This window comes from Tubulanus polymorphus, chromosome 3 (assembly GCF_964204645.1).
Source record: "Tubulanus polymorphus chromosome 3, tnTubPoly1.2, whole genome shotgun sequence".
Taxonomy (NCBI): Eukaryota; Metazoa; Nemertea; class Palaeonemertea; order Tubulaniformes; family Tubulanidae; genus Tubulanus; species Tubulanus polymorphus.
In genome coordinates, this window is record NC_134027.1 from 13,689,010 (window position 1) to 13,705,662 (window position 16,653).

Consider the following 16,653-nt stretch of genomic DNA (forward strand, 5'->3'; position numbering starts at 1 on the left):
AGATATGAGCACATGGAACTATATTTAATGCACGTAAGCCTACCGATATATGGCAGAAAAGTGCCTCGAGCAAACTACCAACGATCGCCTTTGAGCACCTAGAAATATGAAATGTTTTCGGGGGATTCCTGAAAAGGGCTAGGGTCTTAGGTGCTTGTCTACTACGTTCCGCCATGCTTAGATTTCGACCCAGCGAGAACACTGAACTTCAAGGTCTTTGTATACGGACATCAGGAAGCACTGAATAGCCAAATAACTTAGTATTTTTATATTGGATTGGTACCTAGGCATATTTTGTCACCACAATCTCATAATTGTAGCTCATGACAGCTTTGGTTTTTGTAACCAGGGGTTGTGGGATAATGAAATATGTCAATATGTATTTGTACCTTGACATATCTTGTTTCCATTATCATTTGCCAATTTCTTGCTCATGACGTGCTCTAAATTATGGCAAATTACAGTTACAAGGTCATTGGTGTCTATATGTTCACTAGAGGGTGTCGAAAAGCGGAGTAACATATTACGCGTATTCCTATAGAAAGTGGTGGTTGGGCATATTTTGTAACCGCAATCGCAGTTGCAGAATTGGAATTTTGTAGCTCATTCACCAGAATGTGTTGTATGACTAAATGAATAACATTGCATTTCTATATAACTGAATCTATACTATTAAGCAGAACGGACAGTATTTACTGCGACACATTATAGGGAAATTAATGCATGCATTGAAACGTCCTTTTACTGATGCTTAATACCAGTTTTTCCTGTCATGTAGTTACCGTATTTTCCGGCCAATAAGCCGATTTTCTAGCCTCAGATTTTTACCCAAAATATCGTGATCGGCTTATTGGGCGGATACGATCTGACGTAAAAAATCACTTCCCGATCTATGCCACTCTAATGCTCTCAATGATCGTCAAAATCAAGAAAAGTGGTCGATATTTATTTGAGGTCATTATTTACTACCAAGTATAATCTATTTTGAACTATTTTATTTTTACTTTGATTGTTCCATCACCGCACAGCGGCAATGGTATACATTTATAGAACGCGCGAGTTCATCGTACTACCACGTGTCAGTTCATACATTAGTATATATGCAAATCAGCAGTGAGCTGCGTACTGCGTGTATGGCTGTGTGTATAGTAATCAGCTGAGTGAGTCTATATATAGCACAGTCACTCGGCGATGATAGTATACACAGCACTCTCACACATCGGCGGGCGCTACTGTCGGCCTCTTAAATCGTCAATTAAGACGAACTAATTGACAAATCAGTGAATTAAAATCTCTGATGAAGGGCCTCGGCTTATTGGGCGAAGCTTTATGAAATCCATGTATTTTAGGCTAAAAAACTGCCCTCGGCTTATTGGCCGAGTCGGCTTATTGGCCGGAAAATACGGTACATGTTTCAAACAGATTGGTGGTCCGAGGGAGTCACAATATCCATTCTAACCCGGGCTAAAATTCGGTTAAAAAAGATGTGTTTGCCATCTAACAGTAAAGTACCGTACTATCGTAATTTACTGACCTGCAGCATCAGAACAGTACATGATGACACAGTTTTCTCAACACTGATTTGTGCCTCAGTTGTTTAAAACATTGGTTAAGACATTCATCACACGTAATCTTTGGATCAAATTTAATATGATTGGACTTACTGATATGTTCTGACCATGTTGCGGGTCCATACATACGCAGCGTCTCAGAATGGTTCTTGAAGGTGGACAGGCCCATTGGGCAGTTTTTCAGATTGGTTCCATACCACAGTTAGGTTACTGACAGATATGGAGGCCCAAACGCAGCCTCTTGGGATGGCTCTGGGGGCTGCTGATGAGTGCGTTCGTGGTAAATTTTGTGAGAGAGAATTCAAATAGTACATACAGTTTTTGGGGAAGGGTAAACAAATATAATGTAAAACTTTGTACAGGGAGGGGGTCAAAGCAAAATGTACGTACTATTCTGACAGGAGCTCTCTTAAGAGAATGTATTTATATACGAGAGATATCAAAGAAATAATGTCAAACAGTAATACAAAATACAGAATCCTAATATCATCGTCGAGCGACTATCTCGGCAATTTTCAATTAATAGTCCCTCAATTTAAGCATAATATCATTCAATTTGCGAATGGAGGGGCTTTTTAAATGAACGTACGGGTGGTGTGGCCAATATAGAAAGTACAAAGATCGAATGAGGAAGGGCCTAAAAACGGCTGGGAAAGAATTTACTGTTAATTATTTGAATGATAGGTTTTGTACCACAGACAGGTCAGACGGGGTAGGGGGTGTGGGGTTGGTTCCTAGAACTCTAAACATGTGAAGCATTTAGATTCATTTCCCGGCCAATATTAATGAATGATTTTCGTTAGCAAAAAATAACAGGATTCTGCATTTATGTGCCATCCATTGGACGGGTATTCAGCTAGTATGTATAGTAATGCATATGAATAATCACAACAATCAATTGCAAAATCATAAGATATTACTACTTCTATGATTGACTTCCATGAGTATGAAGCTTTTTTTTAATGATATGATTAGTTCAACAAGGGTTGTGTAATATTGAAAAAGTTATATTGTCAGGGTTTTCGCCAAGTGAGCATAGTGTCCCCGAACCTCTAGTTGGATTTTGGATTGGTTCAGTATTTACAGCACCTTAGGACAATTAAAGAACAGGCTTCAGATAAGTTTTAGGGTACTGTAGATCTGAAAATACAAATTTTGATTCTTTGTCATACGGTTTTTATGGTTGAAGACCATATAGCAGGGTTCGTAGCGGGCCTTGAAATCCTTGAATAGCCTTGAATTGTCAAGAGGAAATACAAGGCCTTGAAAAGCTTTGAATTTAGGACTTTGGTCTTGAAGATTGATTCTAGGGAAAAATGTCGCAAATCTGTAGATTTATGACTGTTTTTTTGTAATGATGGAAATTTTGATAACAGCGCATGGGTGACGATGTCTAATGCATGGTATATAAATCGTATTGATTCCTTGTTTTATCCTTCGAGACCCATGTTGTACAGTAGATGTCTATTTGAGTCATTGAGGAAATCCACTACTATGTATATTCATGATGAATCATCATTCAGTTGTGTTATTACTGCATGTATAGTGCTTTTCATGAAGATGTCAATTGACTTAGACCATGAATCCCCTATGAAATCCCGCCAAAAACATCTGGTTGGTGTTTACATCAGATTTTATTTTTAAAAAAGATGTTTTTCTTGGTATTTCCATCTTAATTATTTGCAAAAAGTAAGTTTTCTTCCACCATTTGAATTCAACCCAATACAGTTTTCACACTTTTTTTCCGTTATATTTCCAAGAAAATCTGTATTGCAACCAATTAAAACGTCATTAGTGTAGGCATTCAGTCACCGGCTCAAAATTATTAAATTTCTTGAAGTTGCTATAGTTGGCCGTGTCAGTGAATATCAGTGAATTCAGGTCAGCAGTGGCACAATGAACCCTGTTAAAGTTTTTTTGATTGTTTTTGAATCGATGAAGCGAGGAAATATTGCATTTTTGCGCAGTTCATGGTTCACACTGACTGTGAGAGGATCGGTAGATTATTGTATCTGCGCGATTCATCGCTAGCCTGGATTTTATTTCTTGAAAGCACTGTGAGTGAGGGATTTTCTTCATGAAAATTATCAGTAATGCCAGCCGGTAACACATGTCTACGCAAACTATGCCATTCTGTACTCTGGGGAATACTCCAAGTTAGTATGTGAAGTAGGCTAGAGACAGCAGTGCTGTATACACACAGCGAGACAAGCGGCTGCTTCCCGCAAATGCCGGCCGACTCAGATTGACTGATGAAAAAGAGCCTTTTCCGCACGTGTAGTAGAAAAAAAAGATATAATGGGAAACGCAGGGTTCCCGTGAGCTCGTTAAAAATGTGCCGGGATGTCTTTATTGGGGAAGAAATTATATGAATGTGTTTCACAATTCCTCAAAGAATTTTTCATGATTTGGAAAAAAAATAGGACCATTTTTGACTGGGGGAATTGTCTTTTTAACGGTTAAAAAAAATTGCTTCACGAAAACCCTGGAAACGTGAATTTGTTTACATTGATAAAACTGACATCTCATGCATTCACTCAAATTCAAAGACTGTCTTCAACCATATGGACCTTATGGTCCTCTTGTATAATTTGCCAGTTTTTTTTTTTTAATTCTGTACATGTTCTATCTATTTCAGTACTTGGTGTGGATATGATAACTGATAGCACAAATGAAATCAGGATTCCAAAGTATGATAATAAACCCCAAAACCCAAAGATGTTTGATAATTTCACGAAAATAGTGATTTCTGCTTCTCAACTATTCACAAAAAATGGTGAGTTCTCATTCTACCATCTAAACTAAACTTCAGTACAACCAGTATCTATAAAGTTGAAAATCTAAAATTTGAATATTGGTCCGGTCGGTCAGTCGGTCGCTAGGTCATTTGATGAATAGAGTTTATCATTTAAACACCGAAATAATATCAGCGCACCAGGTAGTGTACACCCACTGTTTTCCGCAGTGATAACACCACGCACAGTATACGGATATCTGTAATCCAAGCAATGCTGAGAACTATTCTTAAGTAATTAAAGATGGCATAAAGTGTTGTCAATTGAACTCATTTTTAGCATTGGTTGATGTCTATGACGTCATGCCAATGCTAGTAAAATGGATCGAAAAATAGTTGTACGAAAAAATAGCGCCCACTCTTATGATTTTTATAGTAACTTCAAATTGTCACTCCATTCACCTAAAACATTAGAAACAGCTGAAAATGACAGAAAATAATTTTTTTCCACAACATAGCATCGCCAGATTTCTGATTTAATGGTGCAAAAAAGTTATTCTATCGCATTTTTCTCGTAAGTTATCTGGTGGATGAGTGGGGGTTAAGCAATCGCGTAGTGATATGTCCGCATTGGCATTGGCAGTAAATAATGGGGAATGACCTCTTATGAATAGAAAACCATAAATCTATGTACCCCGGTATGTAAATATCATAAATCTTTAAATATCATTAAAGATTAATTGGGAATTAAAGATTAATTGGGATTAAATCTCAGCGGCAGCATACATATTACTAGAGCAGTGGAATGGTAGGCCTATTCATGACTGAAACCCATAGGTAACTTATGTGATCGCGCGGGAAGGTCATGAGTAAAGTTAAAACCATTTCATGATGACATGAATCATCAAACGGTAAACTAGGCTACCACCCATGATACAATATCACCAATAAAGATAGATCATTTTATTCAATTTTACCAGAGTTGTTTATTGGAGAAGAGTATCATTGTTAAGTACGCCGAGAACAACCATGTTGTATCATCAATCAGTTGACTGACAGTTTATTGTAAAATTCCATCGGTACGGCCATACGGCCTAAGATATGTTTTCACTTTAAGATGCACTGGCCACCTCGTGCGCGCTCACGAGGCAGTAGCAGCCCTGTACGCACTCGGCAGATGGATTCACTTTGTAATGTGCACCAGGTTCGGGAAAAATAACTTTTATTATCTTTTCCATGCATTGAACACCACATCAGTGATTAAATTTACACGTTGTTTGTCGTAAATTGCAATATTGCGATGGTTATTTGCCGCTGCTGTGGTTTTTTGGAATTGAATCAAGCAGCCTCGGTAGCTCAGTGTCAGTGAGATAAGGCATGATGCTGTTATGAGTGCAAGTGGGTTCGAGTCCTGCTGGCTGAATGCAGTGTGCAGGCAACACTTCAAAGGCCGTCCCGTCATGAGGTTAAATGAACAATTCAATAGGATTAGTCTTGGCAAACCAAACGACGTAAAGCCAAACAAACGATCATCAGCCTGTCTCAGTGACAACAACGCCGGCATCGCTCTCTGTGCGATATTTTGCATGCGCACGTTTGACCGATTGATCTACATATGCATCACAGGATTTTGCATTCAGAAAAAATCGTCCTGTTTTTGTTTTCATTATTCAGTAGGGCCTAAGAGATTATCCTTGCAGTACGTCGTTGATACGTATCTTGTGTAGGCAAAAGTGCTGAAATTGTTGTATTAAATGGGTTTTGTATCCAAATCTTGATTAATATGAATTAATATGATTGCGAGTCGATCTTAGCTTGGACATGATGGAAAACATAAGAACAAACTAGTTTCGTCTTGTTGCAGAATTGCATTAATGAGGTTTAACAATACAAAGAGCCTAGGCTAAATCGTTCGGCAGAAAAATGAAATCCATTTTCAGCATAAATGAAAATCATATAACACAAATTGAACTTAAATGTCAAGTGCTCTCTAATTCATACTTTATGAGATTTACTTTCCAAATGATGCTTAAGTATATAAATATCGACCTGGGATCAGCCTTATAGAAAAAAAATCACTTATTTATCTTAAATTAGTAAAATTAAATAACTGGATCATTGACCTATATAACGTATGCACCTCTGCCGCAGCCGCGTGTCAGCGCCACATTCATGCGTCATCTTTGCCAAACAAACATACCCTACACGTGTGTGAACTCGGCCTATATATAAAATCTATAAAACAACATCATTTCTTCACTCTATTCACAGCTCTACTGCTGGCTATCCATTGTATGTTTGTTGTGTTATGTATAACAGTATCAATGCTATACATCAGAAAGAATTTAGGAATCTAAACAACTTCTAAAAGGATTAAATACGCTACAAATGGTGATCATGCGGTGCGGGATTCAGAGTTGCCACTTCTCCGGATTTCTCCGGAATTCCGGATTTAAAAAAAATCCAATTTCATTTTCGGGAGAAGTCAAATAACCACAAAAGAAAACATCGCGAAAAAAATAAAATCAATTCGGGATTCGACCCTAAACATCAAAACGTGACGGCTCCGTAGAGGGTTCGAAAAAGCCGTATTGTGCTGCCACGTAGTGGCAACAACCCCGCAGTACACGATTAAACCAAGATGATGCGACGATCGAAATCGACTGACGCTTCGTTTGTTTTTGGCTCTGGTTTATATATGAGGTGTATTTGACGGAACCAATCACTATTTGAAAAAATGATCTATAGGCAGTAATGAAAGTGAGGCCTATAACGCGTATTGCGCCAGAACGCATCTCCTGGCATTCTAATTTTGAAAAATTTTTCCGGGGGAGGGCCCCCAGACCCGCCGACTTATTTTCCGGATTTTTAGCTTCACATAAGTGGCAACTCTGGGGATTAGAGACTGGAAACTGTTGGATTATTTCAGATGTACACTGCTTATTTCACCACGGATTGTTTTAAAATCTATCTAATAAAGCTCAGTTCATTGTTTTAAATCAAACCTATTAGTTTGCCATAGCTTTGGTATTCATTAAGGCTGGCTTATGTCGACAAGCAACGCGACGCCTACCGACGCAACTGGGTTTATCGCCGATTAGCGGCCTACGAGAGGCCGCCAGTTGCTGCTCCATCGGTTCGACATAAGCCGGCTTGTGACGGCAACGCGACGCCTACCGACTCGTCGCAAGCCGTATCCGGCTAGTTGCCCATGTTCTACCCTGGCCTACGGTAGGCGGGCAGTTGCTTTCGATCGCAGCCGACATAAGCTCATCTGCGACGCGACGGAACTGAGCGCAGGGGTTCCAGACAATGAGAGAACGCATATACATAGTACAAATTATCACCGCTAGTTAGCCTCATTCGTAATTAGTCATAAACTTTCAAATTCAAGTTGTTCAAAACGTAACCAAACCTTCAGCACGGCAGAGGACTGGACCGAAGATCTAGAAACGAAATTGGTAGAATTATGGTGTGAGCGGCCATCTTTATATATGTCGCTAGCACGTTGTATTCAAAACAGAATCAGAAAGATCAAAGTCTTAAAGAAATAGCTTTTCTAATAGAAATATATTTCCTAATAATTCAAATTTATTCTCAAAATGCTTATCACGTGACCATTTGAGCCGTTGCAGTTGCTAGTAATCGCAACCGACATAAGCAGGGAAGCAACTGGGAGGATCTCATATCCCGCTAGTCGGCCTCAGTTGCTGCGAATCGGAGTGCAGTCGACATAAGCTGGGTTGCGATCGCGGTTGCTCTCAGTTGCGTCGGTAGGAGTTGCGTTGCTTGTCGACATAAGCCAGCCTTTAAGCGCACCAACAGTTTGTTAATGTTCAGTGGAACAACGTGCGTGGAAATGTGTGTTTGACTACAATGACGTCAGCGATCGTGGGTTTTTCACAGCAAACGCGCACCTGCTGTGTACGGCAAACTGGTGAAAATGGCCGACTTTAAAGTCTTATTTCTCAATAATGGCTTTACTAAAATCAGAATTAGTAACACACTTATCATTTATACACATATCACATTTAGAAAATAGGTTTTATACAATATTAGAGGGCACTTGACCGTTAAGTCTGTGGTCCTCCGAATCAACATTGCCATAGAACATTTGCCGGCAGATGTAATACATTTACCACTTAATACCTAAACCACAGTATAATCTACCAATGCTTCAAGGCCCCTTGGGCCTCTTGTTATGTCCCTGCGTTAGCGATCGTTGAAGCCCGATTATCTGTATTTAGTTTGCAATACTGGTGATTTTTATATTTTTCATTCTTAGTGCACGACGCGAGTCGATTGCATTGTCAGCAATATCATGTTAACCGTTTATGTATCAATTACATGTAGTAATAGATAACGCTTCCGTCGGAGTGTTTTTACCACATGCACTCAGCCATGCATCAACAGACCCACATTTTTTCCAATGGTCATGCGAAGACATGGTGTCACATTTAAAAACGTTTAAAGCTTAGGCCTAGATTGCTTTGCTATTAAAAGATATCCTATCATGAAACTATTGGAAGTCACATTCAGTTGATGAACTTGATTTCAACAGTGACCGGCCGGCCTGGTTTAATATGTACTGGCCTGAAATTAGAAAAACTAATATAGCTCAATTACAATTCTCTAGCTCTGCTGTGACCATCTTGGCCATCCGTCAACTTTTGCTTCAATTTCCTACTAGGGCTACAGTTCTTTTCTAATCTTGACCAAACTTGGTATGAAGCTAATATGGGCCATGGGCTACAAAGTTATAGAGCCGTTTTCCCTTTTTGATCTTTAGGGGGCGCTACGCGTGGCACTTGTAAAATCTTTAAATTGCTACTAGTCCTACAATTATAATCCGATGTTGACGAAACTCGGTATATAGATACAACAGGCAAAGAGACAAAATGTTATTGGGCCGTTTTCCAAATTTGACCTTCAGGGGGTGCTGTACAGGTCACACTTGCAGAATCTTTAACTCGCTGCCTGCCCTACAATTATAATCCGATGATGATGAAACTTGGTATATAGATACTATGAGCCAAGGGCTAAAAAATAATAAAGCCGTTTTCCAAATTTTACCCGTAGAGGGTGCTGTACAGGTGACACTTCAATCTTTCAATTGCTACTTGTCCTACAATCATCCGATCTTGGTATGTAGGGTGAAGGGCAAAGGGCTAAAAAGTTTTAGAGCCGTTTTCTGGATTTGAATACTTGAGCGCGCTGTACAGGTGGTCCTTGTAAAATCTTATAAAACAGCAGAGCTGTATGAGCTGACAGACTGCTCGTCTACATATCCATCATAATACCTCAAAAATAAAGTAAAGCATGGAATTCAACCGTTTTACCAGTATTTCAGGTCATTTAGACAACTCAGGGTTGCGTTGATATTGTAGTGCATATCATTGTTGGCATTAGCTGCTTCATGTACACTGAGGGCAAACATGATTGAGGTTCCAAGACCTCCCTTAAAAGCTACCAAACATACTTAGTCTTGGTTATTAATGGTAATGACTGTGTGACCGAGTGTTCTGGTCTTGAATGAGTTAAGACTGCCCTTTTCATATAAGGGGGGCCAAATACCATTCATCAAACCATCAACCCGAACTGTTGATTAAATGTGGAGTGGCTGCCTATCTACAAGCTCGTGTCCTTTTGCAATATCTCTTTGTACAGGGAATAGTTTGCTGAATAATTTTGGCTCAAATAATGTTGCTGTTGGCTATGTGCTGTACAAAACACTTGGTGAAATTCTGCCAAAGTCTTACAAGTCTTCAGTTAGGTATGTATGTTTCTAATTCATTTTCATTGCCTTATTAGTTACTCATCTAAAATATCAAATTCTGAACAGATTTCGGGCCAAGTAAGTTTCCATATTAGCCTTCAAAATGCTAGTTGTATTTTGGAGGCCAGCTGTAGGCTGAGCCTCTTGCTTTTGAATAGAAGCTAATTTATATGGTGTGGTTTCCACATAAATGGAACCTTTTCACTGAGAGCTTTTTCACTGTGTAACTGAGCATTCATACAATTCCTGCATTGAAGAGCTTTCATCTCTAATTCATAGGTTCAACTTCAGAATGTCAACTTCAAAAGCCAGTGAGTGAATCCTTCTCTTTGATAGGGTTACATAGATTAAATGGGATGTGTAGAACATACTGACTGAATATGGAGAGCTCGCTTTGGTTTAGGGCTGGGAGACTGGCCTGATTTTGAAACCTTTATGTGCACATATGCCAATTCACATGCGTGAGACTCGGTGTGTTACTTTGCCACCAGGGCTTATGCACGTAACATATAGAATCTTAAAAAATAGAGTTCTGGGTTGGCCCATGGCCCTCGCAGATCATGTTACCCCATCTTGTAACCCCTACGGTAAATAAAACTTATTGCTAGGTACTATAATAAGGAACTGGGCCAACCAGTGGTCCTGGAATTCCCATCCTTACTGGAAACAAAATTTCGTTTGGAAAAAATGAATTAGTCAGAAAAAAGTTTGTGTTTATTGCCTTACACATCTATTTATTGGTATCAGTATGTTGGATATGATCTGTAGAATGCATAAAAAAATTGGATGAGCCATATGAGCTCAACTAGGGCCAAAGAAAAACTTACCGTTTTCGCCCTAGGGCCCTAGACTTGTTAGGGCAGTGGTGTTGGAACCGTAGCACCTTTTTACTGAATGACATTTTATTCTTTCTATCCTATGTTTTTGATGAAATTGCAGTAAATTCACTGTGGCAATATTAGACCCTGTCAAAAATCGGCAATTGGCCGCGGCAATAAAGAATTGATTCCAAGGCGCCTGTAGGTGACGGCAGTGACTTGTTACTTCAGGGATTAATGGAACTGCTCTAGTACTTTTTGTAGCACCCACCTTGTTGGGTCTTGGCCAACCAGAAGTAAGCAGGAATGAAAATCTTCCAACCATAGACAGATTTCCAATCTTTTCTTCCATTTTCTTCATTCCTGTGATCAGTGTAAATCGCCTCAATCACCCCTGTCACATGGGAGCGCTCTGTAGTTAGGAGTGCTCCTTAAGACCGTTTTCGGCGGTAGTTAGCACAACTGTGGAGTCAGAGAAACCAATATGGCATCTCATTCGAAAGGCGTCCCTAATTCAGGCCCAAACTATTAACATCTTAAACAAGATAATGTTCGTTTTTTGGCTAAAAATAACTGATTTTTATTCCCCCAAAAGTTCTTCTTTTAAAAAAAAAATATTCTCCGACTTTTTCAATAAGGGCCGTTTTCATCCCTGAGTAAGGGAATTCCCCCACTGAACATTCCATTTAATCTGCAGGCCCAATTTGCTCACTTTCTCCTAGTAGTGGAAATTTGCTCATACATTTTGAATGAGAAGTACTTCATACCCGAATATCTATGCATTCACAATGCTTCATTTCTCATTTTTAGCCCACTTGGGACTGTAGTCCCAGCAGGCTATTGCGTTCACTTTTCGTCCGTCGTAGCGTCTGTCCGTCCGTAGACGGAATCCAGTTATTTTGGGAAGTTTTGAAGATGCTTCAATGTAATGTCTTTATATTATGGATTATAATGCGACATTTGGCCACAAGGGTAAAGGAGCATGGAACTTCACCTTCAGCAATTAAGGAACATTTAACATCATGTAAAAATTGTGCATCAAATTTTTCTTTAAAAAACTGTTCAATCATTGATTCTGGAAAAAATGACTTTGAAATCACCATCAAAGAGGCATTATATATAAAATCTAAAAAACCAAGTATTAACAAACAACTTTCCACACATGGTGTCTCATTTTTACTGAACGTATTTTGATGTTTATAATCCATTTGTACTTTGTAAACTAGGCCACTTCACGCCTGCATGATATTCTCTGTAATTAGTAACAGTATACTATGCATAGTTTTTATCTTTTCATGTCATTTTTTGAAAAGGACTCGAAGAGATGAGTCAAAATCGATCGAAACAATTGAATATGTAAATAAACTCATTATCATCATGAAGATTGTGATAGTTGCGTTTTTATTATTATTCTTTATATTTGAGTTACAAATGTATCTACCCTATAGTCTATCCCAGTGGAAATGATCGCGGTGTATCAAAGAGTTGTTATCACTACATATCTGGATCCCTGCGGTTTCTACTACTCAACTCTACATCTAAGTGAGGTCAGGCGACTACTGAATTTAAGAATGCACAATATCCGATTAACTGCATGGTCATTCATGAAGGATAAAGCCATACTCTTCCAAGACCATATTAAAACAAACCAATATTATCTTATTTTACTAAATATCCATTCTTGAATTTTAGTGTCATTTTAAGAATAATCATGTGTGAAACATAGATTTGACCTGCGTATAAATATCTCTTCATCCATTAGATTAACATTTTTCTACAAGTGACATTTAGAATCTACAATATGTAAGATTATTTTCACTGACCTAACAAGTCTTCAGAGTCTGTGGAAATATTTTTCAAATGACTTAGTGGATTTATTTTGACTGGAATTATCTCATGAGTCGTGTGCCGTTATTTTGCTTGAAAATCGGTCTAAATATCATGTTTCAACTTGGATATTAGTTCAGACACTTTGTTATGTAAATATTTACTTCAGTATCCTTTGAAAATATTCACTCTTGAATGCAACAAGACTTCAAAACTGATTTTCATAGCTTATTTCTTCATTTTCTTGAGGTAAGTTTGGAAAAGTTTTGCTCTTTATTCACTCTTGCCTGTTACTATAATAACAAGCAGCTGGGGTCCAGCGAGTCAGCGATGCTCAGTGGTGAGTTTGTCCACTTACAGCTGATCAATTAAATGGTTGTTGATACTGGTTCTTCGAGAGTGAAATGCTGCGATCATATCCACTGGGATAGACTTTAGACATATCTTCAGCCCAAAAACTGGCCCTGTCAGATTCAACATGGCCGACTGGCAGCCATTGTTGTTTGCCAAAATCAGCATTTTTTACACATATTTCAAGATTCCGGGGGAAATTTTGAAGACGCTTTGATCGATTATCTTGATCTTTCATACATATTTGAATCCCCAAAGGCCCATCAGCATGAGAAAACTTGGGTCGTTCAGACTCAAGATCGCCGTCCTATGACATTTTAAGTGTAAAAAAATCTCAATTTTGGGCGGAATTCTGGGTCCTGTAGCTTCCTTCTGGTTTGCATTTCTCATTGCAATTTGTGATTGGTATTTTTTTGGAAAGGGATGTTTTATACCTGAGACAGATAATTTTGTTTAGCTAATTATGACGCAATTGGCGACCATCTTGGTGTCATCAGTACTCATTTGTAGGTGGGAAAAAGTTTTTCCACATTATATTGAAACCTAAGCATATTGTGTTATTACATTAAATTGGAAAGTTGTAGTCCATAACGTGTTCTATAATTTTGGTGAGTTTCAAGGACATAAGTTATCTATATGGTCACCAGGGAACGTTGAATAATAGAATAACTTAGTATTTCCTTATTAGATTGGTACCTAGGCATATTTTGGTACCATGATGAATTGCAAAGTTGTAGTTCATGACATGTTCTATGATTGTGCTGAGTTTCGAGGTCATTGGGTTTGCATATGGTCACCAGGGGGCGATGAATAGTAAAGTAACTAGTATTTCCATAATAAATTGGTAACGAGACATATTTTGTTATCACAATCAATTATAAAATCGTAGCTGCTGACATGTTCTATGAACGTACCATGGTATCACTATGTGGTACACGGTCACAGGTGACCCGCTTTTTTCATTGAGAATTTTCATGATACCCATGCACCATCTATCGCAAAACCATCTTAGTATGTACTTTGTACAAACAGTCATTTGTAATATATTTAGTGGAACAATAGTAATTAATATATTTCTCTAATTGTGCGGACTACCATGCTTCACTAAAATAGCCATCATTTTTTTTATCAAAGGGAATTTAACCATTCAATTCTCAGGTAATCATCAGAACATACTGTCGAATAGAAAACATGCTTTGTTTAGCAATTGGTAGGATATCGGAATTTCATTTGAGCATTTTCTGAAAAACTAGAGATTATGCCAATTTGGTCACATGACGCGCATCATTAGTATGAAAATTAACTTTTTGATCACCAAAATGTTTGGCCACTTCGTTGTTCTCTGTGGGTACATTACCCCTAGATTGGTGGGTAATATGGCCAGTACTGAAAGGGTTAAGTCATCATTCTCAACACCCATTTCTTACCCCGAAAATGGCTTTATTCATAATGGGAAAAATGTTGGCAGGCAGGAAAGGGTTAAACCCCACATAGAACTAACAGAGGAATTAATCAAAATCAAGATAGTAGTAATTTTGGGTGAATTAGGCATAGGTCAAGTCAACTTTAAGTTGGGATAAGCAATAGGGCTTTCCGCAAACGGAGCAGAAAGTCTTAATAAAGAATATTAATGATGTGCTGAAGAAAGATAATAGAAAAGTTAATTTTCACTGTAATATGGATTGTAATATTTTGTAGGCAAAGTCGTCAAATGGCAGTAAATGCTCCTGTATTTACAATAACTTTAGTGGATAAAAATCAGACAATCGTGGGTCACAGAATGAAAAATTTCAGCTTAGATTTCAAGCTATTACTAATGAAGAATCGTTCAACTCCTCAATGTGTCTTCTGGAATTATAACAGGTTAGTGAAGGTTTCTCTCCTTTATTATGGACTTTTGTTATTGCACATGAAACTTTCTTCCTTTGGTACAAAATAACTTTCAAATGAGGCTTAGTTTCTCTTTGGAACTTTAAAACATTCAATGCAGTAATAAAAGCTCTAACCGTATTTGAGTTCATTGGAATCTTGGTGTATTAGTGGAGGTCAATATTTTAGTGGTAAAATCCCGGATTTGTTCCACTTGTTCAGCCTGGTCCTAAATCCTCATTCGACAAACGATGACAATGATGCACAGTTCCTATACGCTCATTTATTTACAATCAGAATGCCGTAATGCTAGAATGACTTAGCGTGAGATTGAGTGAGTGAGTGAGTGAGTGAGTGAGTGAGCGAGCGAGCGAGCGAGGTTTGCTACAATGGTACAAAAATACAAAATTTAGACAACAACGTTCAAAAAAAGGCCAAACTTTAGTTTGAAATTCAGCAAATCTAAATTGATATCAATACTTACAATAACTGTGCCATACAAGGGGGTATATAGAATCAGACTGACGCCTAGCCAAGATTTCACAGGTTTAAATACAGTGCTGGTCATAAGCGCGAAAAATGTTTAAGTTCGCGTAACAAATAACAATTGCAGGATTTAATACGCTTCAAACACAGTACAATCACACTACTGAGAGTTGAATACATAATACAAACAGCTAAAGAAATACATTGAATCGACATATCTGTATGAAATACACCAGTTTCAAACATGGCACCTCCTTGACATCCTTAAACGGTGTCAATAAATGGGTTAATAATCAAATATATATTAATATAAAAGCACTTAAGTACTAATGAAACTAATCCTCAAACAATATTTACTTTCATTTTAGCATATTACACTCCCGGTAATTATTCAATATTCTCCTTAAACACACAAATCTTTGCAACAGGTCTAATATATTCCCACGTAGCGGTTTTAACTTTATCAGTACGCACGCGACTATCTGCGCTTGGATACACATCGATAATCCGACCTAAAGGCCAATAACCTCTTGGGACATCTTTTTTCTACTACTAACACTAAATCTCCCTTTCTAACATTACGGTTCTCTGTCAACCACTTACCACGCACAGTCAGAGAAGGTAAATACTCCCTTAACCCTCGTTGCCACACATGGTCTGCCAAAACTTGACTCTGCCGCTAGCGCTTACGACTATTAATTTCACGTTCATGAAAGACACCTTGGGGTGTAATAGATGTAGCACCTCCGTGGAGAAAATGATTAGGCGTAAGTGGGGTATAAACTTGAGGTTTTGAGCTGTTATAAGTAAGTGGCCGACTATTCACCACTGCCTCTACTTCAATCAGTATTGTGCGCAAAACATTTTCAAAAAACGATCTGCCCCTTAAAACAGATTTTATGTGCGACCTTTCTGTTCTTACAAGACGTTCCCAAGCTCCACCAAAATGGGGAGAACTAGGTGGATTAAAATGCCACCTTGTACCCTTTTCACTTAAAAATTCAGAAAGACGCGACTGATTCCAATTAATCAAACACTCTGAGCTTTTTTTCGGCTCCGATAGAATTCGAACCGTTGTCACTAAACATTTCATCCGGTCGACCTCATCGACCTATATAATTACGGAGAAACGAATCAGTTTCCAAAGATTCCGCGTATTCCAAATGAATGGCCCGAGTTACCAGACATGTAAACAAACAAACCCACACTTTCAAATTAGAC

General features: G+C 38.3%; 1 protein-coding gene across 1 annotated transcript in view; it reads left to right on the forward strand.

Annotated features, from left to right (window-relative positions):
- Positions 1 to 16,653, forward strand: part of LOC141902107 (cadherin EGF LAG seven-pass G-type receptor 2-like) — a 161,393-nt gene that overhangs the window by 59,083 nt on the left and 85,657 nt on the right. The window contains exons 19-21 of the mRNA XM_074789748.1: positions 4,210 to 4,347; positions 9,973 to 10,078; positions 14,776 to 14,940. Coding sequence (XP_074645849.1) covers positions 4,210 to 4,347; positions 9,973 to 10,078; positions 14,776 to 14,940 — 409 coding nt within the window. The remainder of the gene's footprint in view (positions 1 to 4,209; positions 4,348 to 9,972; positions 10,079 to 14,775; positions 14,941 to 16,653) is intronic.